The 26,975-nt window shown below is 41.7% G+C and overlaps 1 protein-coding gene across 1 annotated transcript in view; it reads left to right on the forward strand.

Annotated features, from left to right (window-relative positions):
• The first annotated feature begins 4,890 nt into the window (after window positions 1-4,890).
• Window positions 4,891-26,975, forward strand: part of Stard9 (StAR related lipid transfer domain containing 9) — a 90,138-nt gene continuing 68,053 nt past the window's right edge. The window contains 3 exon segments of the mRNA XM_032904024.1: window positions 4,891-5,026; window positions 7,156-7,225; window positions 9,501-9,617. Of these exon segments, the coding sequence (XP_032759915.1) occupies window positions 4,980-5,026; window positions 7,156-7,225; window positions 9,501-9,617 (234 nt within the window). The 5' untranslated portion in view covers window positions 4,891-4,979.

Below are 26,975 nucleotides of genomic sequence, written 5' to 3' on the forward strand. Positions count from 1 at the left end.
AGTGAAGTCAGGAGGTTTGAGGAATATGAGAATCTAGGAAATTTTTTTACTTGAAGAAACTATATAGGGAGAGGGTAGGGAAGAAGCCATGGTATAGTTGATATTGTAATGACTCTGTATGAGTCATCACATATGAGATTTTCTCAGATGTTTGTAAAACATGAATTTATATGAAAGATGCTACAGAGATGGCTCAGCAGTTAAGGCGCTCACTCGCTGCTCTTCCAGAAGATCCAAGTTTGAATCCCAGCCTGGCAACTGTGGTAACTTCAGTCCCAGGGAACCCATTGTCTACTGGCAAGGTGTACAGGCCTTACATTAAGGCAACAACATTCATACAAATAAAATTAAGAGGCCAGGTACGGTGATATACACCCTTAATTGTAACAGAGGCTACAATTAATGAAACAGGCAGGTGGATGTCTTGTGGGTTTGAAGCTAGCCAGTCCACATGCCAAATTCCAGTTTTAGCACAGCCAGGGTTATGTAGAGGAGTCTGTCTCAAAGTTTTAGATGTGATTTGGACTCTAGTCAATAAAGTGCTTGCCACAAAAGCATGAGGGCTTGAATTCAGATCTTTCACCCTCCATGTAAAAGCTAGGCACACACCTGTAATTCCAGTGTTAGAGAGGCAGAGATAGGAGGAGATCTGAGGCTTGCTGGCCAGCCTATCTAGCCAAACTGGTGAGCATCAGGTACAGTGAGAGGTTTGTCTCAAAAAATACAGTGATGAGCGACTAAGGAAGGTAGCCCATGTCTAGTGTCTACCTGTGGCCTTCACGTCCTGGGCATACATGCACAAACATGAATACATGTGCATGTACACAAGTTTAAAAAAATGGTTCAGTCTCAAGTAAGTGAGAGGGTATGATTTGCAGTGCTGAGGGCAAGCCCAGGGCCTATGTTCCCAGAGGTTGAGTTGGCAAGACAGGGGTCACAAGTGTGAGTCTCAGGCGAGCCTGAGCTACACTGCAAGAAGTTATTCCAAAAAACAGTATTAATAAAATATTTATTTTTCTTACCTCATTAGCAATAAAAGTTACCAAAAATATTAATAAAAATATTTATTTTTCTTACCTGCAAGAAAAGTTAGGGTTTATTCAGAGAAGGTTTTAACAGATTAACGTATGAGTGCCAAGAGTAGAAACCTAGACTTTGAAGTTCTGATGCCAGTAATAAATCAGTCTATTTGATTATTGCAATAGTACTGTGGTTATGCCAAAAATACATACTAAAATATTTGAGTCAAGTGGGCTCCTTGTTTTTGTTTTTGTTTTGGAGGTTTTTCTTTTTGTTTTGGGGTTTTGTTTGTTTTTAAAACAGGGTCTCATATAGCCCAGCATAGCCTGGGATTTGCTGACCCTTATCAATGCCAGGATGACAAGTGCGTGCCACTGCACCCGATTTCTGCCATTCTGGGGCTTTGTGACTGTTAGGCATACATTTAACCAATTGAGCTACATCCCTAGCCTTGAGGGAAATAATTTAAAATAAATTATAATGTTCCAATTATGTCATGCTCTACAGCCTGACAATAGAAATATTCTTTCAGCAGCAGTTTTCATTGCAAATCAGCACGAATAGAGAACCTATCCAGGAGACTGGAGTTCCAAGTGAGTCTAAATTGTAAACAATCTGTCTAGTACATTACTCTCTTGGTGCTTTCAAATGAACAAGAGAAAGGAGCCTACATGACTCATAGTCCCTGTTCTGGCCACTGGCGTTAAAGCGGCCTTCTGATTTGTCTCTGGGTTTTTCACTCCTCATTTCTCAGACTACTACACACCAGCCAGAGTAACCCTTCAAAGGACCCTGCTCAGCCAGTAAAGGCTTATGCAAACCTGCAGACTTGAGTTTGATAACCGATACTTACATGGCTGCCAAGTTGTCCTTTGTTGCTAACATTCCTTCTCAGAGGGTGACATAAGCAATAAGCAATAACCTCTTCCTAAGGTCCCAACAACAAACAGAGCTTAGGTTCATCAAAACTCACTCTGGGGGTACTAATAAATTTATTGGGTTTCCTTACAGAACATGGATAAAGGGTTACTTACAGGATTGTGGGTGCTCTTCTCCCCAAAAGTCAGTCTTTACCAGCAGGGATGATGGCTTTCCCATAGCTGCATAGATAGAAGGCACCCCTCTTTCTCCCTCCCCTGGTCTATATACTCTAACTTCTTCCCATGTTAAGTGCAATTAGGGCAGAATTACATGCAATGGGTGGTTTAAACTGGCTGAATACTCCCCTGCCTTCCATAATGGTATGTAAGTCAAGCCCAACTGGAATAATATGAACTCCCAAAAATGGTGACTGACCTTCACCCACATTCTATGATTCTATGGTACACACACACACACACCAATTGAAAAATTGAAAAATTAGAACATGTAAGTCAAATAATTTTACTCTTTTCTCCAAAACTTTCCTATGTATCCTAATTCACTGAATAAAACCCAGAGACCACTGTGGCCTTGTGTTAATTCCATGATCCTGGCTCTGCGCCTCCACCTACCCCCAGGAAGGCTGTCTTACATACATGGATGCCTTACACTGACCTGCTCCCTGGGTCTGTCCTTTCAAACAATAGCATGGCTTTTGTCTTGTTGTTTGTTTGTTTTGTTTTGATACCAGGTCTTGTTATCAGTCCAGGCTATCATGGAACTCAAAATTCTATCTCAACTGAAGCAGGATTCTGGTTACACACCCCTCCCATCGCCATGACTTCATGATCCTGTTCTCTCTACAACTTGTCTTGTTCTTGTTTTTTTTTCCCCCCCTGGAGCTGGGGATCAAACCCAGGGCCTTGCGCTTGCTAGGCAAGCGCTCTACCACTGAGCTAAATCCCCAACCCCTTGTTGTTGGTTTTTAAAACATACTTTTAAATTTTAATTTGCTGCACAGCTAAACATTTTTTAAAACTGTTTTACCCATTAGTCTACTTTCCCAGTTCTACAAAGTCAGAGGTTTCACCAGACAGGTATGTCCTGACTGCTTAGAACAATGCCTGCCTTAATTGAGGCTTACTTGGGATACTATGAACTAACAGTCTCTGAATAACTCCCCAGCCTTACTTTCTTCAAATATATTAGAGTGTCACTGTTATCAGTGAGTATTTCTTTAAGAGTCCATATAAAATAGTAACTTTCTCTCTAGCTACATAAAGACTGTTATTCTCATTTATTCCCTTTTATTTTTCTTTGCATTTCGTGTCTTGCACAGTGTTATACACATTTAGATATTTATTTCTTTTTCCATAAGACCCCAGTTCCCATGAAGGAAGTGAATTTGTTTTGTGTCTTGTTTGTCTTGGTTTTGTGTGTGAACCTTTCCTTCCTTCCTTCCTTCCTTCCTTCCTTCCTTCCTTCCTTCCTTCCTTCTTTTCTTTTCTCTTCCTCTCTCTCTCTCTCTCTCTCTCTCTCTCTCTCTCTCTCTCTCTCTCTCTCTCTCTTGCAGACAGGGACTCTCTGTGTAGCATTGGCTGTCCTGGAACTCCCTCTCGTAGACCAGTCTGGCCTCGAACTCAGAGATCCACCTGCCTCTGCCTCAATTGCTAAGACTAAATAAGGCTTGTATGACCACTGTCCAGCTTGTGTAAGCTCTAACTGTAATGTTAATAATACAATGGCTAACCCTACCCTGTGCCTCTCTAATCATGATGTCTGAAGATTCAGAAGTCTGCAGTGGATATAAATTTGTCATCATTAGAAACCGACCATTGTTTATGTTTTTTGTTGTTGTGTGATACAGGAGCTTACTATGTAGAGCTCTTAGAACTCCTCACTGTTGGAACTGTCTAGTGTTCATCAGCACTCCTGGTGCTGAAGAGTTGTTGGTCCCTTAGCCTTGGATCTGGGCTTGAGGCTTTACAGTTATAAATGGCTACTTCTTTTTTTTTTCTTTTTTCTTTTTTTCGGAGCTGGGGACCGAACCCAGGGCCTTGGGTTCTTAGTGGCTCTACCACTAAGCTAAATCCCCAACCCCTAAATGACTATTTCTTATTTGAACAAACCAGTTCTGTTAAGATGGCATTTGCTCTGTATGTATTATAAATACTGCTAGGACAGCAGTGAAGATCCAGGGCAATAGAGAGGAATTTGTCAGTAAGTTAGAAAAAAAAAAAAAAAAGAAAAGAAAAGAAAAAAAAAAAAGGGAAGAAAGAGAAAAAGAAAGAGAAAAAAGGAAAGAAAAGCCTCCTCATTAAACACACCTTAGAATTACAAAATCATTTGTTTTGCCCACTTCACTGCTGTTGTTTTGAATTTCACGCAGCACTCCAGGCTGACCTCAAATAACCATAACTTTGAACTCAAAATATTCCTGTCTCAGCCTCCAGGATAAGGTCCATTTTTAAATTATTTTAAATTATTTTTAAATTAAAATTTAGCCGCAGTTTTGACATAGCAGACCAATGGGGCAAAAATTATTACTAATTTCCTTCATGAACTTTAATTAACTAGAAATTCAGTCACCAGATTTTAGAAAGAAAGAGGTACTACAGCACGCAAAGCGGATTCTGAGGTGCGAGGGGTGGAACAAGACGAGGTTGCCCAGCCCACTTGTCTCAGAATTGGCGGAGGCTCCACGGGCCCCGCCCCTGTTGGGAGTTTGTTCGCACCCGGGCGGGAGCCTCTGGAGAAGTGAAAGGGTGGAGCGAGGCGAAGAGGCCCACCCAACCTGTCTTAGGATTGGCCAAGGTTTGGCGGGCCCCGCCCCAGGCGTTTGCTCGCACCTAGGCGGGAGCGTCTGGAAAAGTTAGGGTGGAGCGAGGCGAGGAGGCCCACCCCACTTGTCTCAGGATTGGCTAAGGTTTGGCGGGCCCCGCCCCTTCGGGCGAGGCTGGGGCTGCTGCCCCGAGGCGCGTGGGACGGGCGGGGCAGTCTGTGGTTCCTGCAGTGCTTGTGGCTGGGTCTGTTCGCTGGACGCCGGCCAGGGATGCTTCCGCCGGACCGCTGTACGGGTCTTGGGTTGTGGCGGAGGGATGGCGAATGTGCAGGTGGCCGTGAGGGTCAGGCCTCTCAGCAAGCGGTGAGTCTGTCAAGAGGAGACGCCTGAGGGATCAAGTGAACTGAGAGGAGCGCGAGATTCCTGCCTTCCTCAGGGTGGACTGGCGTGAAGGGAAAAAAAATCAGACACAAATTGTCACGGGGACTCGGGGTCCAGAAGGCCTGGAGGGACAGGGCTTCGGGTCCTAGGAGATAGCGGTTCCTGTGTGGCTCCAGGGGTCGCTGCCCTGTGTGCATGTCCGTGGCGACCTGCCAACTAGAGTTTCTAGGGACCCTGACTTGGGTCTTGGTGCACCTAGTAGGGCCTTTCTTTCGGAGCATGACGTGAGGAGGAGGTACAAAAGGATGGGCAAACTCCACTCCTTTTGGTGTTCTGGTAGTACCCAAGTGAGAACTGGAGGCTGTGTGTTCGTACACATGGGATTGCTCCATGAGGACATAGGAAAAAGAGTTCTCAGGATATGGAAGGGAAATTGGGCCCGGAGAGACTACAGTTTCAGCTCAGCAGTTGATATGGTTTAAAGACTGAACTGTGACATAGGGGACGTTTCTCCCATCGTCTCATCTTGGCATCCACTGTGCTAGTGCCTTGTGCAGGGCTTGATTCTGCACCTCTCAGCCCTTGAGGCATCCCGTGCTTCATCCTCTTTTCCTCTCACTTGGGAAGTCGGAAAAGGCTTTGCACAAGAATTGGTGTCCGAGCTGTTCTGAATCTTTGAGTTTTCTGACAAGTAAGGGGAAGTGCTGAGTTCTCCCAGAACAGGAAGAGAAAGCAAATTTTGGTTCATAGGGCGTCGGACACACCTGTTTGGGTTGAAGCAGAGTGACAGGTGATAAAATTGGCAGAGTATGGTTCTAGACCAGACATGTATTGGACTTAGTAGATTTTTTTTAAACTGTCCAGTACACAAGATAACTTGGTAAATGGGAACAGAGATTTAAAAAGGCATTATCTCCTGTGACAAAATGGTATTGTGTGGGGTTAGGTTTGTCCTTGTAAAGGCTATCTGCTTTGGAATCTTTTGACAGAATGAGAGTAGTGAGATAGGAGGGACACAGAAAGTGTACCTCAAATTGCTGTGTTTTGATTGGTAAATGGTTTTTAAACATTTGGCTTTACATCACTGCCTGTAGTGACTCAGGGTTGGGGGCTTCCTGGGAGTGGCTGCTGTCCAGGAGGAGGTAGCTACTAATAGATCTCATTCTTACCAGACTGCCTTTTAGGGGTTTTAGGATAGCAGCATTGACCACTTAATCTTAACTTTTTAGTTCCTTGGAAACCAGGAATTTCAAATAGCATGGATCAGATTAAGAAAATGATGTCGAAACTCCTTTGTTACTTGCAGTCACTGCTAAGAATTACATCTCATCCAACAAAAATGAAAAAAAAAAAAACAACAGCAACAACTAGGAAACTCACTTTTATCTCTAGTGTAGAACCTTGAGAGTAAGTGGTAGACTGTCAAGCCTCTTGATGTCCAGGCGTGAGCAGAGTCTTAGCAGGCTGCCGATTCACAACCATAGATTCAGAGGTAATTATGTAAACACACAGTGTGATCTCAGCCAACAAGTTCAGACCAAACCACTCTTCAATTCCTACAGAATTCTGCAGAGATAGTGGTAGTACCCACTGTTCATTGCAGCTGTTTTGCATGTGTATCTGCTGATTATGTAGTCTGTACTAACATTCAAATAAGTCATCAGCACTGATAATTGTAGTTGGGAAGGAACCATTACAGTCACCTAGCCAAAGCTTACGTTATTTTTTCCAAATGAGAACATTGTCTTCTTTAAGTTCAAAAAGCAGAATTTGACCATGCTGCTCCTTCCTGAGATGCTCAAAATTATGTCTTTGTTCTATAGGGCTAGAGAAGACCTTGTATAAAATAACAGAGTAGAAGTGGTTTTGAAGCCCTGGCCTTGACCTCAGGTGTTTGTCATTGTGAGATTCTGTCCTTGTCTGTCCAGACTCATTCATCATTGAAGAACACATCTGCCCATTCTGTACTCTGCCCCCTCTGTCCTGTACTTTTCACATGATGCATTAATTTTCCCCACTTTTTTAGGGTTCTTAGGATATGTGAGAATCTGTTTCAGAAAACAAAACAAAAAGTGTTTTTTTCTCATTTAAATTCTGTTCTTATTTCTTAGGGAGACCAAAGAAGGGGGAAGAATTATCGTGGAAGTTGATGACAAAGTGGCAAAAGTCAGGAATGTAAAGGTGAGCCTGAAATTTTGTGGTTTTTTCCTGATTAATAACTATTATGGCCCAACTGGCCTCTTGGGGTGAATATGTTTAATATATGAGAGGAAAATGTAAGAGAATTGTAGAGGAAGCTTGGACCAATGATAAAACAAATACATTCTCATACAATATGTAAGAGAATTGTGCTTTGACTCCAGAAGATGTCGTGTTGGGCCCACCCATGGTCTGGTAACTAGAGTAGTGCAGCTGTTTTGGAAACCGATTAGTAGCTGAAACCAAACCCAGGGATGTAATAAGGGCCATGTTTAGCTTAACTCCTGCCAGGGCAATTTGTGTGTCTATATAATTTCCCTGGCCACCAGATAACTTTATCCTGAGCCCCTCAACTGATAATACTTTATCCATGGCATTCTTAGGAATTTTAGCATTTACCAGATAATGTAGGGTTTGTTTTGGCCATAATGTAATCCAGACATCAGACATCAGCCTTCAGATCCCAGAAGGCCACTAACCTGATTCTTGTTGAGGTTTTTCTCTCGAAACCCTACTTAATTTTGGAGCACAATTGGACAGACACAGGAACTTCCTTCCCTCCTCCTCACCCTCTCCTAGAGTCAACTTTCTCCACCCTTCCTGATGTGGAAGCTGAATGCATTCTCCTTTTGTGGACCTTGAACGGTGGAAAGAAGCCAGGAAGGCGACCACATGACAGCTGCTGCAGTTAGCTTGTGGTTTAAGCCAGCATTGCCAAGAACTGAGGAAGCTGAGGCAGAGTGGAGGCTATCTAGACCCCAGCCTCAGAACTATGCCCGCTCTTGTGTAACTTCTGTGATGTGATTTGTTTCCTCTTGACATTAGCTTTGTTAAAAGAAAATGGGTCCTGCCAAAGTTTAAAAAGGAGCTCCTGGAGGACAAAGAGCTTTTTATTCCCTGCCTCCTTTTATCTCTCTTGTGGACCACTGCGGCTGTTTCATTGTAAGATCTCATACTTTGGGGTCTAGAGAATAAGCTTGGCCAAGAGCAAACTTTAAAAAATATTTATTTGTTATTTTGTCATGTGTATGGGTGTTGTGCCTCCATGTAGGGTTGTGCACCATGTGTGTAACTCATGATCTAGGAGGCCGGAAGAGGGCAGCAGATCCCTTCTCTGGGCCCGGAGTTACAGATGGTTATGAGTCACCACATGGGTGCAGGAATCAAACCTGGGTCCAGCAGCTAGTGTTCTTAGCCTCTGAGCCATCTCTCCAGGCCTAAGAACAAACTTTAGTTTTCCCTCTACACACCTCCTTGGCTGTTGACTTCCCTAAGGTCAGTTATCTATGAACAAACTCTTACTCATGACAGCCAGGGTCTTTTGTAGTTTCAAAATGGTTAATGTCAGAGTTGCCTTTCCCTTTTCAAACTTTATTCTTGTATAAAATGTGTATTGGGGTTCTATGTCCCCTTAATCTTTACCTGGGCACTCAGTGCTGAGTTCTCCTCAAGGAGCTTCCCTCTGTAAGCCTTGCTTCCCCTTCTGGAGGCTGGCAAAGGACAACGGAGCAGCCAGCACATAGACAATGCATGCCTATGAGCTATGGTGATTTTGTAGCATCTGCCCATTTTACATCTGTGAAGTAGGGACTTCGGTTGTCCATTCTTGACTTTCTTCTACTCTCTGGAGAGGATGAAAGAGATCTTTGCAAGAAGCATATTCTCATAGGGAGACCATTGTCACCTGCAAGCCAGAGTTTAAGTTTAAATATGAAGACTAGGCATTTCTGTGAAGAATGCCATTCTCCCCAGTACCCAGGACTCAGTGCAGTTCCAGGCTTTGGCCCTACCCTCCCCTGCCTTTGGCCACTGGATTAATCCTGGCTGTTCTGTCTAATAACTATTTCCAAGACACTGGGGGGTAGATTCCTGCAGGAGCTGTTGATGGAAGCTCCAGATTGAGGAAACCTGTTGGACCCAGGGACTGTACTACTTAGATGCTGTCAGTATTCTCTGCAGAGACCCTGAAGTGAGTGAGTGAAGTGAGGAAGACGTCCCTACATGCTTTCTCACCTGAGCTGTCTTGTAGCTCATGTGTTTGTAAGTAGGAGACATGTTAGTGTCATAGGCATATTTAGTTCTCTGGGTCTCTGTTTTTAGTGAGATGGAGACAAGTGTTCTCTCTCTTCTTTTGTGGCTGTTGTAAACATTCCAGCGGTTAGTCCAGGTCTCTGTAATTACAGAATGTAATCAAGAGCTCCTGTCCAGATTCTAGAGATCTGACGAGGAAGACACTGGATTCTGTGCTTAATTTTAGGTGGACAGTCGACTGGAGAGCTTTGGAGACACCCGGGAGAAGGTTGTGGCATTTGGCTTTGATTACTGCTATTGGTCAGTCAACCCAGAGGACCCTAACTATGCATCTCAGGAAGTGGTAATGTCATCTTCCCTCCATTCTCCTTTTTTGCAAATGTTTGCTGTAAATTTGCTTTTCAAGTCTATTATGGCAGTTGCAGGCTGGCAGTACTCTAATCAGTACTTTAACATTTGGGAGATCTCAATGCAAACTGGTTTTCCAGAGGAAAACGAATGCACTGTGGATTGTTGAACATTATTTCCATAGTGGCATCGAACTATGCATGGCCGTTTTTTACGATCCGTTGGTTAGAGATGGTAGTGAGTGGCATCAGTTTTTTGAAAAATGATTCAAAGTGGTTGGAAAAAACTGCTTGGTGGAGGAGTAGGAGCTTTGATAAAGTCCACTTCCAATTAGGGCCTTAGTGTAATTCATGTGGGGTTCAGTGCAGTTAGTCTTTTGCTATTGTAATAGATCAGTAGCTCACAGTAAACATGGCCTTGAATTGTTTGCTGCAGGACTGAGGAATCCTTGAGGCTAATATCTCCTTAGGATCTTAAACGTGTACTTGTGCTCCTACACAGAAACTGAAAAGAATAGATAGTAGAGAGGTCAGTTCCAAAGCTCTGCTGGCTGAGGACTGAGAGGACTAAGGCTTTGCTGGCTGAAGGGGTCCTGGTCATCTTCTCGATGCCTTGTGTAGTTTGTGTCTGTCTCTTTCTCAAGTTGCCAAGGCATCTAGAGCTCTGGCCAGTGCATCTTTAGGATATTGTTGTTTCTGGGAAGCAGTAGCAATGTATTATACTGCTTTGGTTGAGCACTGTAGAAGGTTATGATTTCAGTCCTCAGAATGGCAGCAAGCCTTGCTAGACCACAGAAAATCATACTGGCAGTTATTAGGGTACTTTGTGACAATCTAACCCTAAAATTGAGGGGAAAAATATAGCAGGCATGGTGGCACATACATGCCTGTGCAAATTTGTATGGTGAATCTGTGAATATAAATTACCTTTTTCAGAGTTATGGGATGCTACATTAGACTTATATTTGTTTTTAATTATTTGTGTGTGTGTGTGTGTGTGTGTGTGTGTGTGTGTGTGTGTGTGTGCATATACATATGAGTGCAGTGCCCTGGGCCTGGAGTTACAGGCAGTTGTGAGCAGCTGGTTGTGGATGCTGGAAATCAAATTCAAGTTCTACATGGTTTTGAGCAGCATGATGTGAATGCTGGCAACTGTACTTGTGTCACTTGCACTAGGGCTGGAGGAATGGGCTAGCAGCTAAGAGCATTTGTTGCTCTATCCAGAGGACCTAGGTCCGAGTCCTAGTACCCACACGGTAGCTCATAACCATCTGTCACTCTAGTTCCAGGAGATCCAAAGACCTCTTCTTTCTACTGTGCACACTCATACACATAAATAATAATAAAATGTAAAAACAAACAAAAGCAGACTCCAACCTTTTTCTTTTTTTGTAGCATTCAGAATTAATCCTAGTACTTTTTTTTTATGTGCCAGACACACAATTCTGCACATAGCTACATTCCCAGGCTCACCTTCTTGAACCTTGTCGCCCATTATAAGGCACCATCCCAGTTGCTTTGGTTAAAACACAGATGTCAGAGTTCGTCTGTATCGCCTTTTCCTGGCTCATGCATGTGCTGGGGGAGCTCCGCCACGTGTGGGTGTCCGAGCGTTTTCTCATGAATATTTGCAGAGCTATGTACATTCCATCCCCAGTGTTGTTTCTTTCCATTCAAGATGGAGTCAGAAAGAAAAGAGAGAGAAGTTTATAAGAAAAAGCCCTTTTGTGCAGCAACTGGATGGGGCTTTGCAGGCCTGTAAGGGGGAGGGAGAGAGGCATGAGCCGTTCACTCTAGTTTGCTCCCTCTGCCAGCAGCACAGCTGCTCAGCTCTGTAAGCATGGCCTTGTGCTGGATTTGGGAGGAATAAGGTCATTCTTTTGGCATTGTCTTAACTTGTTTTTCCCCCTTTCCCTAAACTTAACTGTGACTCTTAGAAGATTAACTTTTAGATTCATAGAAACATCTGAAGAACAGAGTTCCCTAACACTAGAGTTGCTGCGGGTGCCAAATTCCTATACAAAAATAGGCAGGAAAACTGAAGAATTCTTTTAAAATGCAAAAAGTAGTTTGAAATGGTTTTTTGTTGTTTGTTTGTTTTGTTTTCCCCTGAGTGAGTCAAGGGTATCTTGGGATATCTGGAGCCTTGAGGGTCTAGGCTGAGAAGAGGTTTTTCTGTGAGGGAGGAATACTTGATAGACAGTTTCTGAGACAGTTGTCCTTGATGTTACCCTGTCTGTGAGGGAGGAACACTTGATAGACAGTTTCTGAGACAGTTGTCCTTGATGCTACCCAGGTGGTCTCACTCACATCTGCAATGCTGAGAACTGGTCTTAGGCTCTCATCCTGTTCTCCACACTTGGGCTTGTTCTGAGGTCCAATGGGATTGTCATCTGATTAAAGAAGAAGCACCCGCCCATGGTGATGACTGCCTTAAAGCATCTGTGGAAAAGCGATTTGGAAAATCATCTAAACAAGAGTAGAAAGTCCCTTTAAAAGCCCAAACTCTCGTTTATTTATATATGCATGCCATTGAGTTGGTGTGGAGGTCAGAGGACAGCTTTGTAGAGTCAGTTCCTTCCTTCTACCCTTCTGTGGACTCTGTGCATTGACCTCAAGTGACTAGGCTAGTGTGGCAAGAGCTTCTTCATCTTGCTGGCTCCAAAGGTAGTCTTTTAAACACAGTATCTATATATCTGTCTCAGTAGATAGCTGTGTCCAGCCTGGCTGACAGCAGCTGGCTTCCCCTGAGGAAGCCCCTTTCTTGCTCAGCCTTCTTAGGTGCTAAATTTTCTCCCTGACACTATGGAGCAAGTCTTGTCCAAGTCAGCACTGTTTTAATAGTCTTCAGTTTAGAGAACCAGCACAGTTGATCAACAAAGGGCCCCTTCAAAAGGACAGTGGAGTTGGGAGAGATAGTGTCATTATGTAGCATAGGCTGGCCTTGACCTTTCAGTCTTCTTGACGGGATTATAGGCACATGCCAACAGACCTAGCACACAGTGCTCCTGAGTGTACTGTTTAGAGAAGGTGTGGAGAAAGACAAGGGACTGACTTTTTCTCTCTTCTGTGATCAGCAAAAATAAAAACAGCATGAAAAAAACCACAAAAGTGGAAAAGGCACATGTTCAGGGTCTTGCGCATGATAGGGTTTTCTGTGTGGTGGATATTATCAAGAATCATTGTCAAATAAAAATTATTATTAATCAAAACATAAGGGAAACAAAATTATTTTTTGGGTTATAATATTATTTTTTAAATTTTTTTATTTTTTTTTAATTTTTTTTAAATTTTTATTATATATTTCTTTACTTACATTTCAAAGGTTATTCCCCTTCCCCATTTCCTGTCCATAAGCCCCCATCCCCTCCCTTGCCCCTCCCCCATACAGATATTCCCCCTATACATCCCATTTATTGCCCTCCCCCGTATTCCCCTGCACTGGGGGTCCACCCTTGGCAAGACCAAGGGCTTTCCCTTCCACTGGTGCCCCAACAAGGCTATTCTCTGCTACAAATGCAGCTGGAGCCCTGGGTCAGTCCATGTATAGTCTTTTGGTAGTGGTTTAGTCCCTGGAAGCTCTGGTTGGTTGGCATTGTTGTTTTTATGGGGTTGCAAGCTCCTTCAACTCTTTCAATACTTCCTCTAATTCCCCTTAAGGGGGTCCTATTCTCAGTTTGGTGATTTGCTGCTTGCATTGACCTCTGTATTGGACATGCTCTGGATGTGTCTCTCAGGAGAGATCTATATACAGTCCCTTTCCGCATGCACTTTTTAGCTTCATCAATCTTACCTAGTTTTGGTGGCTGTATATATATACAGGCCACATGTATGTCAGGCTCTGAATGGCCGTTACTTGAGTCACTGCTCTAAACCTTGCTCGCATATCTCCTTCTATGAATATTTTCCTCTTTTTAAAAAGGAGTGGGGGCATCTGCATTTTGGTCATCCTTCTTGAGCTTCCTGTGGTTTGTAGATTGCATCTTGGGTAATTTGAGCTTTTTGGCTAATATCCACTTATCAATGAGTGCATACCAAGTGTGTTATTCTATGATTGAGTAACCTCACTCAGGATGATATTTTCTAATTTATTTCATTTGCCTATGAATTTCATGAAGTCATTGTTTTTGATAGCTGAGTAGTACTCCATTGTGTAGATGTACCACGTTTTTTGAATCCATTCCTCTGTTGAAGGGCATCTGGGTTCTTTCCAGCTTCTGGCTACTATAAATAAGGCTGCTATGAACATAGTGGAGCATGTGTCTTTGTTATATGTTGAGGTATCTTTTGGGTATGTGCCCAAGAGAGGTATAGCTGGGTCCTCAGGTAGTGTTATGTCCAATTTTCTGAGGAACCTCCAGCCTGATTTCCAGAGTGGTTGTACCAGTCTGCAATCCTACCAATGGAGGAGTGTTCCTCTTTCTCCACATCCTCGCCAGCATTTGCTGTCACCTGAGTTTTTTATCTTAGCCATTCTGACTGGTGTGAGGTGGAATCTCAGGGTTGTTTTGATTTGCATTTCCCTTATGACTAAGGTTATTGAACATTTCTTTAGGTGCTTTTTGAGCATTCGATAATCCTCAGCTGAGAATGTTTTGTTTAGCGCTGTACCCCATTTTTAATAAGGTGATTTGGCTCTCTGGAGTCTAACTTCTTGAATTCTTTGTATATTAGCCCTCTATCAGATGTAGGATTGGTAAGGATCTTTTCCCAATCTGTTGGTTGCCATTTTGTCCTAATAACAGTGGCTTTTGCTTTACAAAAACTACAGTTTTATGAGGTCTCATTTGTCAATTCTTTTTTTTTTCTTTTTTTTCGGAGCTGGGGATCGAACCCAGGGCCTTGCGTTTGCTAGGCAAGCGCTCTACCACTGAGCTAAATCCCCAACCCCTCATTTGTCAATTCTTGATCTTAGAGCATAAGCCATTGGTGTTTTGTTCAGGAAATTTTCCCCAGTGCCCATGTGTTCGAGATTCTTCCCCACTTTTTCTTCTATTAGTTTGAGTGTATCTGGTTTGATGTGGAGGTCCTTGATCCACTTGGACTTAAGCTTTGTACATGGTGATAAAAATGGATCAATTTGCATTCTTCTACATGCTGACCTCCAGTTGAACCAGCACCATTTGTTGAAAATGTTATCTTTCTTCCATTGGATGGTTTTAGCTCCTTTGTCAAAGATCAAGTGACTATAGGTGTATGAGATCATGTCTGGGTCTTCAGTTCTGTTCCACTGATCTACCTGCCTGTCTCTGTACCAATATCATACAGTTTTTATGACTATTGCTCTGTAATACTGCTTGAAGTCAGGGATGATGATTCCCCCAGAAGTTCTTTTATTGTTGAATATAGTTTTTGCTATCCTGGGTTTTTTGTTATTCCAAATGAATTTGCAAATTGCTCTTTCTATCTCTATAAAGAATTGAGTACAAATTTTGATGGGGATTGCATTGAATCTATAGATTGCTTTTGGCAAAATGGCCATCTTTACTATATTAATCCTGCCAATCCATGAGCATGGACAATCTTTCCATCTTCTGAGATCTTCCTCAATTTCTTTCTTCAGAGATTTGACATACAGAACTTTCACTTGCTTGGTTAAAGTCGCACCAAGATATTTTATGTAATTTGGAACTATTGTGAAGGGTGTTTCCTTAATTTTCCTTAATTTCTTTCTCAGCCCATTTATCCTTTGAGTAGAGGAAAGCTACTGATTTGTTTGAGTTAATTTTATACCCAGACACTTTGCTGAAGTTGTTTATCAGGTTAAATAGTTCTCTGGTGGAACTTTTGTGGTTACTTAAGTACACTATCATATCATCTGCAAATAGTGATATTGTGATTTCTTCTCTTCCAATTTGTAAGCCCTTTGATCTCCTTTCGCTGTCTGATTGCTCTGACTAGGACTTCGAGTACTATATTGAATAAGTAGGGAGAGTGGGCAGCCTTGTCTAGTCCCTGATTTTAGAGGAATTGCTTCAAGTTTCTCTCCATTTAGTTTGATGTTAGCTACTGGTTTGCTGTATATTGGTTTTACTATGTTTAGATATGGGTCTTGAATTCCTGATCTTTCCAGGACTTTTATCATGAATTTTGTCAAATGCTTTCTCAGAATCTAATGAAATGACCATGTGGTTCTTATCTTTGAGTTTGTTTATATAGTGGATTTCATAGATGGATTTTCATATATTAAACCATCCCTGCATCCCTGAGATGAAGCCTACTTGATTATGATGGATGATTGTTTTGATGTGTTCTTGGATTCGGTTTGAAAGAATTTTATTGAGTATTTTTGCATCAATGTTCATAAGGGAAATTGGTCTGAAGTTCTCTTTCTTTGTTGGGTCTTTGTGTGGTTTTGGTATAAGAGTAATTGTGGCTTTATAGAAGGAATTGGTAGTGCTCTGTCTGTTTCAATTTTGTGGAATAGTTTGGACAGTATTGGTATGAGGTCTTCTATGAAAGGACTTATAGAATTCTGCACTGAATCCATCTAGACCTGGGAGACTTTTAATGACTGCTTCTATTTCTTTAGGAGTTATGGGGTTGTTTAGATGATTTATTTGTTGCTGATTTAACTTTGGTACCTGGTATCTGTCTAGAAAATTGTCCATTTCCTCCAGATTTTCAAGTTTTGTTGAATATAGGCTTTTGTAGGATCTGATGATTTTTTTTTTAATTTCTTCAGATTCTTTTGTTATGTCTCCCTTTTCATTTCTGGTTTTCTTAAATTGGATACACTCTCTGTGACCTCTGGTTAGTCTGGCTTTATCTATCTTGTTGATTTTCTCAAAGAACCAGCTCCTGCTTTTGTTGATTCTTTGTATAGTACTTTTCATTTTTACTTGATTGATTTCAGCTCTGAGTTTGATTATTTCCTGCCTTCTACTCCTCTTGGGTTTATTTATTTCTTTTTGTTTTAGAGCTTTAAGGTGTGCTGTCAAGCTGCTGACATATGCTCTCTCCTGTTTCTTTTTGCAGGCACTCAGAGCTATGAGTTTTCCTCTTAGTACCACTTTCATTGTGTCCCATAAGTTTGGGAATGTTGTATCTTCATTTTCATTAAATTCTAAGAAGCCTTTAATTTCTTTCTTTATTTCTTCCTTGACCAAGTTGTCATTGAGTAGAGAGCATTGTTCAACTTCCATGTATATGTGAGCTTTCTGTCATTATTGTTGTTATTGAAGACCAGTGTTAGTGCGTGGTGATCTGATAAGATGCATGGGATTATTTCTGTCTTCTTGTATTATTTCTTGTATTTCTTGAGGCCTGTTTTGTGACCGATTATATGGTCAATTTTGGAAAAGGTTCCATGAGGTGCTGAGAAAGTATATCCTTTTGTTTTAGGATGGAATGTTCTATAAACATCTGTTAAATCCAATTGGTTCATAGCTTCTGTTAGTTTCTCTACGTCTCTGTTTAATTTCTGTTTCCTAGATCTGTCCAGTGATGAGATTGGGGTGTTGAAATCTCCTACTATTATCATGTGAGGTGCAATGTGTGCTTTGAGCTTTAATAAAGTTTCTTTTATGAATGTAGGTGCCCTTGCATTTGGAGCATAGATATTTAGGATTGAGAGTTCATCTTGGTGGATTTTTCCTTTGATGAATATGAAGTGTCCTTCCTTAGCTTTTTTAATGACTCTTGGTTGAAAGTCAATTTTATTTGATATTAGAATGGCAACTCCAGCTTGTTTCTTTGGGCCATTTTCTTGGAAAATTGTTTTCCAGTCATTTACTCTGAGGTAGTGTCTGTCTTTGTCTCTGAGGTTTGTTTCCTGCATGCAGCAAAATGCCGGGTCCTCTTTACGTATCTAGCCTGTTAGTCTATGTCTTTTTATTGGGGAATTGAGTTTGTTGATGTTGAGAGATATTAAGGAATAGTGATTGTCGCTTCCTGTTATTTTCGTTAGAGGTGGAATTATGTTTGTTCGTCTCTCTTTTGGTTTCACTGCAAGGAAATTATATTCTTGCTTTCTGTATGGTTTAATTTCCCTCCTTGTGTTGGAGTTTTCCATCTATTATCCTTTGCAGGACTGGATTTGTACAAAGATATTGCATAAATTTGGTTTTGTCATGGGATATCTTGGTTTCTCCATCTATGTTAATTGAGAGTTTTGCTGGATACAGTAACTTGGACTGGCATTTGTGTACTCTTAGGGTCTGTATGACATCTGTCCAGGATCTTCTGGCTTTCATAGTCTCTGGTGAGAAGTCTGGTGTAATTCTTATAGGTCTGCCTTTATATGTCACTTGACCTTTTTCCCTTACTATTTCCCTTAATATTCTTTCTTTGTTTTGTGCATTTGGTGTTTTGACTATTATGTGATGGGAGGAATTTCTCTTCTGGTCCAATCTCTTTGGAGTTCTGTAGGCTTCTTTATGTTTATGTGCCTCTCTTTCTTTAGGTTAGGGAAGTTTTCTTCTATAATTTTGTTGAAGATATTTACTGGCCCCTTAAGTTGAGAGTCTTCACTTTCTTCTATACCTATTATCCTTAGGTTTGATCTTCTCATTGTGTCCTGGATTTCCTGTATGTTTTGGACTAGGAGCTTTTTGTGTTTTACATTATCTTTGACAGTTGTGTCAATGTTTTCTATGATATCTTCTGCCCCTGAGAAAGCCCTTTGTGTTTTCTTTATTGTTTCTATTTCCATTTTCAATTCATTCACCTGTTTGGTTGTGTTTTCTTGTAATTCTTTCAGTGATTTTTGTATTTCCTCTCTAAGGGCTTCTACTTGTTGACTTGTGCTTTCCTGCATTTCTCTAAGGGAGTTCTTTTTTTTTTTTTAAAGATTTATTCATTTATTATATATAAGTACACTGTAGCTGTCTTCAGATACACCAGAAGAGGGCATCAGATCTCTTTACAGATGGTTGTGAGCCACCATGTGGTTGCTGGGAATTGAACTCAGGACTTCTGGAAGAGTAGTTGGGTGCTCTTAACCGCTGAGCCATCTCTCCAGTCCCTCTAAGGGAGTACTTAAGGAAACAAAATTATTTTTAAAAAGATGAGGGAGGAGAAGAAGAAAGAGGAGGAGGAGGAGAAGGAGAAGGAGAAGGAGAAGAAAGAGAAGGAGGAGAAAGAGAAGGAGGAGGAAGAAGAGGAGAAGGAGAAGAAGGAGAAGGAGGAAGAAGAGGAGAAGGAGAAGAAGGAGAAGGAGAAGAAAGAGGAGAAGGAGAAGAAGGAGAAGGAGAAGAAAGAGGAGAAGGAGGAGGAAGAGGAGAAGGAGGAGGAAGAGAGAAATGATTCCCCATGGTCTAGCATGGGGACTTGGACTGGCATTTGTGTACTCTTAGGGTCTGTATGACATCTGTCCAGGATCTTCTGGCTTTCATAGTCTCTGGTGAGAAGTCTGGTGTAATTCTTATAGGTCTGCCTTTATATGTCACTTGACCTTTTTCCCTTACTATTTCCCTTAATATTCTTTCTTTGTTTTGTGCATTTGGTGTTTTGACTATTATGTGATGGGAGGAATTTCTCTTCTGGTCCAATCTCTTTGGAGTTTGTAGGTTTTCCTCAAGTGTTCTTCACTTTTTTCTTTAGAGGTAGTGCCTCTTCTGAACCCACCTTCACTCAGTCTAGCTGTTCTACCTGCCTAGCTTGCCATAGAGACTCTCCCATTTCTGCTTCCCAAATGCTGGGATTATAGTGGTTACTATGCCCACCCAGCTTTTTAATTTAAAAAAAATATTTTTAAGACAGAGGTGCTGGGGCTATGAGCGTTCTGTCCTTTGGGCTATCCTCCTTATTCCCATAATGTGGAAAATAACACACATTTTAAGCAAGTATTTGATGAAATTTCAAGGGAGGCATATGGTAGCACCTGCCTTTAATGCCAGCATTTGGGAGGCAAAGGTGAGTGGATCTCTGAGAGGCCAGCCTGGTCTATGTAGATATAGTTATTTCCAGGACATTCTCAAAAAACCCAAAGGAGTGGGGGTGGGGGTGGTCAGTTAATTTTTATTCTCAGTAATGGGAAGAAAGAGTGATGTGGTGGTTTGAATATGCTTGGCCCAGGGAGTGGCATATTAGGAGGTATGCCCTTGTTGGAGGAAGTGTGTCACTGTGGGGATGGGATCCTCCTCCTATCCACATGGGAGTCTTCTATTTGCTCTGAAACTAGATGTAGAACTCTCAGCTCCTTCAGCACCATGCCTGCCTAGATGCTACTATGCTTCCTGCCTTGGTGATAATGAACTGAACCTCTGAAACTGTGAGCCAGCCCCGATTAAATGTTCTTTGTAAGAGTTGCCTTAGTCATGGTGTTTCTTCCCAACAATGGAAACCCTGACTAAGACAAATCTCAAAAACTCTAGTTTGTTCACATTATAGAAGATGGGGAGGAAAGAGTTAAGAGCTGGAGGGAGATGAGGGGTGTGAGATGCTGACTTCCAGGCAAGACTTGGATGTTGCACTCTTTAACTCAAAGCAGCTGTGGTTACTCGCACACAAGCTGGATCACACTGAGCCTGCCAGAACTGTACTGTGGGAAGGGCCGAGGGGCTCCACCCTTTCTTGAGTATTTTAAGCAGTTAACAGTGGTAGGGCAGGGAAAGACATTGTCTTCAGTGGAGTAGCCAGTGATAAAGTGCACATTTCTGTAATTCCTTGAAAAATAAAAGAGCAGAGGAAAAGACTTGAAAGTAGAAAGGGAGGAGTTAGGGAGAGGAAGTGGGAGGGACTTAGTATGAGGGAAGAAGAAAGGAAAGATTAACAGAGTGAATATACTTGAAATATAATATGTTCCCATATGAAAGTTTCATAATGGGACCATTATATATAGTTAATATATGCTAATTAAAACATTTTAAAAATCTGATTCACAATATGATTGCTCTCTTTGTAATGAGATAGATCCTAAATCTGTTGATTCTCTTCCAAAAGTAAGACATTCTTGCCTAAGACTTGACACATGTGCATGCACACATTTAACCTCAGCCCCTTGGATTTCTAAAGGGATCAGTGACTTCTCAGAGCATATGACTCACTAATTTAAGTTGGAGTTTACTCTTTAGTTTCATTCTGTCATTCTTAACTAGGAGCCTGTGGACAACATAGGGCCTATGATAGTTATGAATGCAGCTTAACACAAACTTGTCACCTTATTTAAAATACTGTCAGGTAGTTTTGTTTTTGTGTATGTTACTAGCTTTGTGATTCAGTTGTGTAAGTCTTTGAATGTGTGCTTTGTAGATGACAGCATCATATAATGTCAAGGAATATTCATTGTATATCATGTAGTCCTATAACACAATAAGTGTATGGGTATCTGTCTGAGACTGGCCTCAGTATATTACCTATGGGCTTTATGGAGGGCCCTGGTTCCCTTGTTTAAACATCCATAGAAATCTCTCCTCTTTCTGCAGGAAAGGCATAGTAGAAAGTATGTTTCAATTATGAAGCGAGGGAATATGGGCTCTTCCCTCAAGTCTGAACACAATAAAAGCCTGAACTCCAATAATGACTGTATGTCCAGGTATCAGTCAGTCTAGATTTTGGGGGTGGTGTTGGGGAGGGGGACAGGGTGGGCAATGACAAGGTCTCACTGTGTTGCTCTTGCTGGCCTGGAACTCAACATGTAGACTAGTCTGGCCTTGAACTCTTAGAGATCCACGTACCTCTGCTTCCCCAGAACTGGGATTAAGGGCATTGGCCCCCCACATCTAGCATGAATTTTGAAGCTGTAAAAGGATTTTGAACCCTGTGGAGTTGATTTGAGAAGATGTGGAATTGAGTCCTAAAATTCTCAGTTTATGCAGTCTCTTAAGTAACTGTCTCTCAGAAGCATTTGTCTTGGGGATTTCTAGAAGTAGTCCTTTTTTATCACTCTTTTTAATCACTCATTTCATCGTTTGACTCCTATTTCTTAAGTCAGGCAGTTAGGTACAAGACAGGTGCTTTCTAGGGATACTCACCAAGTTGATGTAGGAGGAAGATTAATACAGCTTCTGTGAAGTTGGGAGAGGCAGTGGTTCTATTGAGATGGGATTTGACAAGAAACCCTTAATTACTCTCTCTGTTTTTTCTCTCCTATTAAACTGATCCCATCTCATCTGTGACGGTGTAGTGGTGATGTTAAATACAGACATGTCATGGTCTCAGGATGGTATGGTTTTTCCTTCTGTCTGTCCCACATCAGAGATCTTAAGAAAGTTAACTTCTTCTTTCTCTTCAAGCACCTGGACACATTCCATGGAGTTTAGTGATTCAGTTTCAGGGTTTGGAAAAGTCAGAGTTAAGCTTGGAAATGTTTTTGTAACCAACTTGCTGCCATAGGGGAAAATACCACTTTTTTTGTTTTGTTTGTTTGAAACAGGGTCTCATGTAGTTCACATTGACCTCAAACTTGTTGATACTCCTACCTTCCAAATGCTAGGATTATAAGTTTATGCCACTATGCCTGGCTTCTTCTTTTTTTTTTTTTAGATTTATTTATTTTATGTATGTTGTAGAATACACTGTCGATGTTTTCAGACACAGTACAAGAGGGCATTGAATTCCATTACAGATGGTTATGAGTCACCATGTGCTTGCTGGGAATTGAACTCAAGTCCTCTGGAAGAGCAGTCAGTGCTCTTAATCTCTGAGCCATCTCTCCAGTCCCATGCCTGGCATTTTAAAATGATGTTGTTTTGAGATAGTTTTGCTATGCATCCTAAGTTGGCCTTAAACTTGTTCCTGCCACTGCCATCCTCCAGCTAGGACTACAGATATGTGCCACCCTACTCGGCTGAGCTATCGCCTTTTGAAGGTAGCCTTTTCTAGGTACTTGAGTTCTGTTATCTCATTGGTTCTTCCTAGCAACACAATAACCCTAGAAAGTGAGTTAGTAAGGCCTTTGTTTACAGATGGGATAATTTGTCCCTGGTCACACTACTAAGGGGTGAATCTAGATTTAAACCCAGGTCTACTGCCTCCAAAGCCTTGATTTTTATACTAAGTGCTGCATGAACTTGCCTCATCTCCTGACTGTGTGTTACACTCTGATATTTAAAGTGTGAGACAAATTAGCTGACAATTAGATACTGGACTGTTAAGTCTTATGGTAGTGTAGAAAAGACCAGAGGTCACGAATGATGTCTTATTTTCAGGCCCTCTTTGTGACTCTTTTCTTTCTGAGAAATGGTGAGCACCACCTAATTTTAGTTCTGTAATCAAATGTTTGTGGATCCAGTCAAGATGCCTTATTTTAAATTACCTGACTTCTTTCGTGGACTTGAGTATTGTGTGAGATAGGCAATAGCTTATACTTTGGGGCCAGATGTTGAAGTGTATGTAGACCAGCCCTGTAGTCAGTGTGCTGTGGAACTCATTATGTAACTATGATAAATCTTCAAGTTGTTATCCTCCTGCCTCAGCCTCTGAGTGCTGAGATTACAGAGCTACACTAGCTCATTGTGCTCTTTTCCTTCCCAGGATAGCTCAGCATTCCTGGCACCCCTTTTTCATCTGTGCTGTACCTTAGGGTGTCCAGTTTCACATCTGAGGGGAATGAATCCAAGAGCGCCAGAATGAATCCAGAAGATTTAATATATGATGCTTTTGTTTTGTTTATTTGGAGACAGAGTCCCCTGTGTAGGCCAGGCTGGCCTGGAATTAAGATCTTCCTCCTTTGGCTTCCTTTGTTCCAGTAAGATTTGTAAAGCGGGAGTTAACTTTGTGTAGTTTGAAATTGACTTGAAGTCTGAGGAATAAAGCGGAAGAAGTGGCCTGAAGCCAGTGTTTTGAGGTCTTGTGACTAACATAGCCTGACTCTGCCGCAAAGGCTTTGGGGCTAGAGGAGGGGAATGTGGCTTTAGGCAGATGAGGCAGATGCTGTACAGATCATCACAAAATCTGTTAAAACAAACCTTAAAGTGAGATGGGCCTCAACAGGCTTTGCTAAAGTATGAAACCAGTTCACTTTTATCTGCAGCACCAGCACTGACCTGGAGACACCCTTCAGACCAAACAAGATTAAAAAACAGGAAATAAGCTTCTCGCAGCATAATTGTCGGAAAAGTCTTTCCACATAGGCACAATCGTTTGGGCTTGTTTTCCTTCCCCCATTTTTGTGTATATGTGGTGTGCAGGCATGCATGGAGGTTCGTGTTTGTGTGTGTATGTGTGTGTGTGTGTGTGTGTGTGTGTGTGTGTGCATGCATGCATGTGCTCATACAAGCCAGTGATGGGTGAGCTACCACACCCACCTAGTTCTTTTGTTCTAAGAACCCAAACACTAGTTTTCACTTTGGCCTTGTCTGGTGAGCTCCCTGGCCACCGAGCTGTATCTCCAGCCCTGTTCCCGTCTGTATAAGTATTTGAAGCACAAACAGTTCAAAGCAGGTTGCTCCTACTTGACTACCTCTTGGTGCTACTGGACCAAATCCTTTATAAACAATGCTAAGAAGCTTTTATGAGCGTACTGAAAACTGCTGTGTGCTACACTGACCTGGTGATGTGCTTCTGAATGAAGAGAAAACATGTGGAAAGTAATTCAGGCAGGATTTAGAGGAAAACTACAGAACAGCCATAATGTAATTTTCTTCCACCTTTTTTTATTGTGAGCGTTCTGGAGTCAGTCCATAGTTATGCATTCACTACTCATTCTTTCCATGGTTATGAATTCACTGTGTTACATGTGGGTGCCATGTCTGAGTCTCAGCCTTAAATGAGTTCCCTTCTGTCCAGTACTTCAGGCACTTGTCTAGGTTTTCTTGTGATAGTGAACCCAAGGCAGCCCTAGACACAGGGATCCAGCTCTCAGGACTGCTGTTTTTTTACATGCTATCCTCATGAGAGCAGTGTGTGTAGGAAAGTTATATTTGAGAAAAAGGGAAGGAAGGGCCATTGAGTCTAAAGGCTAGGAAGGAAGTGCTTATTTGTTTTTTGTTTTGTTTTTCTCTTCTCCACAGATGTGCTATAAATACTGTTGAGGAAGGTTTTGGAAGCACTAAGACTATGAGGCAGACTCTCTGCATAGCCCTGGCCTTTGTTCACAACCCTCATCTGGCTCAAGTGACGTATTATGAGCTGTGTGGTCCAAAGGAGCATTGCCATCTGCTGTGGTGTAACCCCATTTAAACTGTATATGTGTGTACTCATACACACATACACACACAATCACACACACACCACATTAGTATTTTAAAATAAGCTTATAAAATAGCGTGTTTCTCTATGACTTTTTCAGGCATCCTTAGTATTACTTGTGTATCTCTCCTTCTTCCCTCTCCCTCTGTGTTACCAATATTCTTTTAATATTTAATATTTAATACTGAGTACTTGAGCTGCATGCTAAAATCTGAGAACCAGTGGGGTTTTTGTTGCTTTTTTTGTTTGTTTTCTTTTGTTTTTGAGACAGGGTTTCTCTGTGTAACAGCCATGGCTGTTCTGGAACTTTCTTTGTAAACCAGGCTGGCCTTTAATTCACAGAGGTCTGCCTGCCTCTACCTCCTGAGTGCTGGGATTAAAGGTATATGCCACTACAGCCATCCAAGAGCTAGTGTTTTATACATTTTCTGTTCGCTGGCAAATGGGAATGTTGTACTTACAGGTTGGTGGAAATGTGCTAAACTGAAAAACAGCTATTCTAAATGTGTCAGTTTCTCTATATCTGGTTTTAAAAGTCTTTCAGCTAGGTGTAGTAGTGTACACTTTTAATCCCAGCACTCAGGAGGCAGAGGTCACTCTCTAATGCTACCCCTGTATATTCACATGCTTTCCCACTTCAGCTCTTGACAGTTTTCTGTTCTGAGAGTTTTTTCTGTTCTGAGAGTTTTATGTTTCCCAGATATGATAAGTACAGAATTGGTACTTTGTTTTTCTGGCTGGTCCATCAGGTTAAGGCACTTGCCACCAAGCTTGACAACCTGAATCTGATTGCCCTGGACCTATATGGCAGGAAGAACAAACTGAGCCTCAGACGTCTTAAGGTGTAGCTTTTGTTTTGTTGTTGTGTCTGTTTCATTTTTGTTCTGGGCCTGATGATGCATGCAGTTAATCTCATCACTGAGGATGCAGAGGCAGGTGGGTGGCTCTCTGTGAGTTTGAGGCTAGCCTTTCCTACATACTGAGATTCTGTCTCAAAAATAAAGAAGAAAAAGAATTTATCCATCTACTAACCTTGAACACTATTCAAGATCCATCCATATGGTTGCATAGATCAAAATTTGCTTTATTTCCCAAAATTTTCCTTGGAGGTAAAAGTTTATCTTCTAATTAAGTTCTACTTATCCCCCTCCCCCACTTCCCTTAATTTTGTGGAAAGAGTATAGGTTAAAAATGCATTTAAGGGCTGGGGATTTAGCTCAGCGGTAGAGCGCTTACCTAGGAAGCGCAAGGCCCTGGGTTCGGTCCCCAGCTCCGAAAAAAAAAAGAACCAAAAAAAAAAATGCATTTAAGCTGTTCTTTGTAATTAGTGTATTTAAAGCTATACTTTACTATGGTCACAGTGTTTGTTGTATTTTACTGATACATTGTTTTTCCATTCCATTTTTGGGTGATTCATAATTTCAGTTTTTATTTTTCTGTGATTGAGGGGTCATCTAACAGCAATTTCTTTATTTCTGTCCTGTCTAATTGTCTTATATTACTGATGGCTTTGTGGCTGAACTGTGGTTGCCTTGCTATGGAAAGGATGTAGTACACTCAGTGGAAGAAAATAAGCCAGAGTCTTAGCTTGCACTAACATTTGAGTCCTGTTTCCTGGTGTGTTTGTTCCAAGTTCCATTCAGTTAGTCTCTCACAGTGTGACACAGTTGTTCATACAGCTTAGACAGGCCCTGTGCAGGTTTCTCCTGAGTCATTTTCCCATTGTTGTAGTGAATACCTAAGACGATCAGCTTCTGACAAGAAAGGATTTATTTGGGGCAGAAGCTACGTTTACACTCATTAAACCTTGTTGCTTAAAGACCTGTGGTAAGCATGAGGCAGAGCAGAATTGCTGGAAAGTAAAGAGAGAATAAGATGCTTGCTGCTAAGGTCAGGGAGAAGGGAGGATGAAGAAGGGGCCAGAGTCCCCAGTCTTCTTAAAGGTCACTAGTCTGCCTCACACTGCCCCTTAGGAAACCAAGCCAATCAAAACCTGGCCCTTGGGACATTTATAATCATATATATATATATATATATATATATATATATATATATATATATCACCTCTATGCCATGTTCTTGGTTCCTCAGGTAGGCTTCTCCTCTGTTATGTTGAGTAACTTCATTTAGCTCCTCCTCCATGTCAGCTCTTCACCCTTTCCTGCCTTACTCTGTACCCAAAGGGGTGGCCCAGCCCATCAGGCTGATCAGTGGACTCCTTTCTCCTCTGGCTTGAGGTTGGGGTCAAATGATTGAAATCCCTAGCAGAAGATGGGAGAGGC

Source organism: Rattus rattus, chromosome 5 (assembly GCF_011064425.1).
Source record: "Rattus rattus isolate New Zealand chromosome 5, Rrattus_CSIRO_v1, whole genome shotgun sequence".
Lineage (NCBI taxonomy): Eukaryota > Metazoa > Chordata > Mammalia > Rodentia > Muridae > Rattus > Rattus rattus.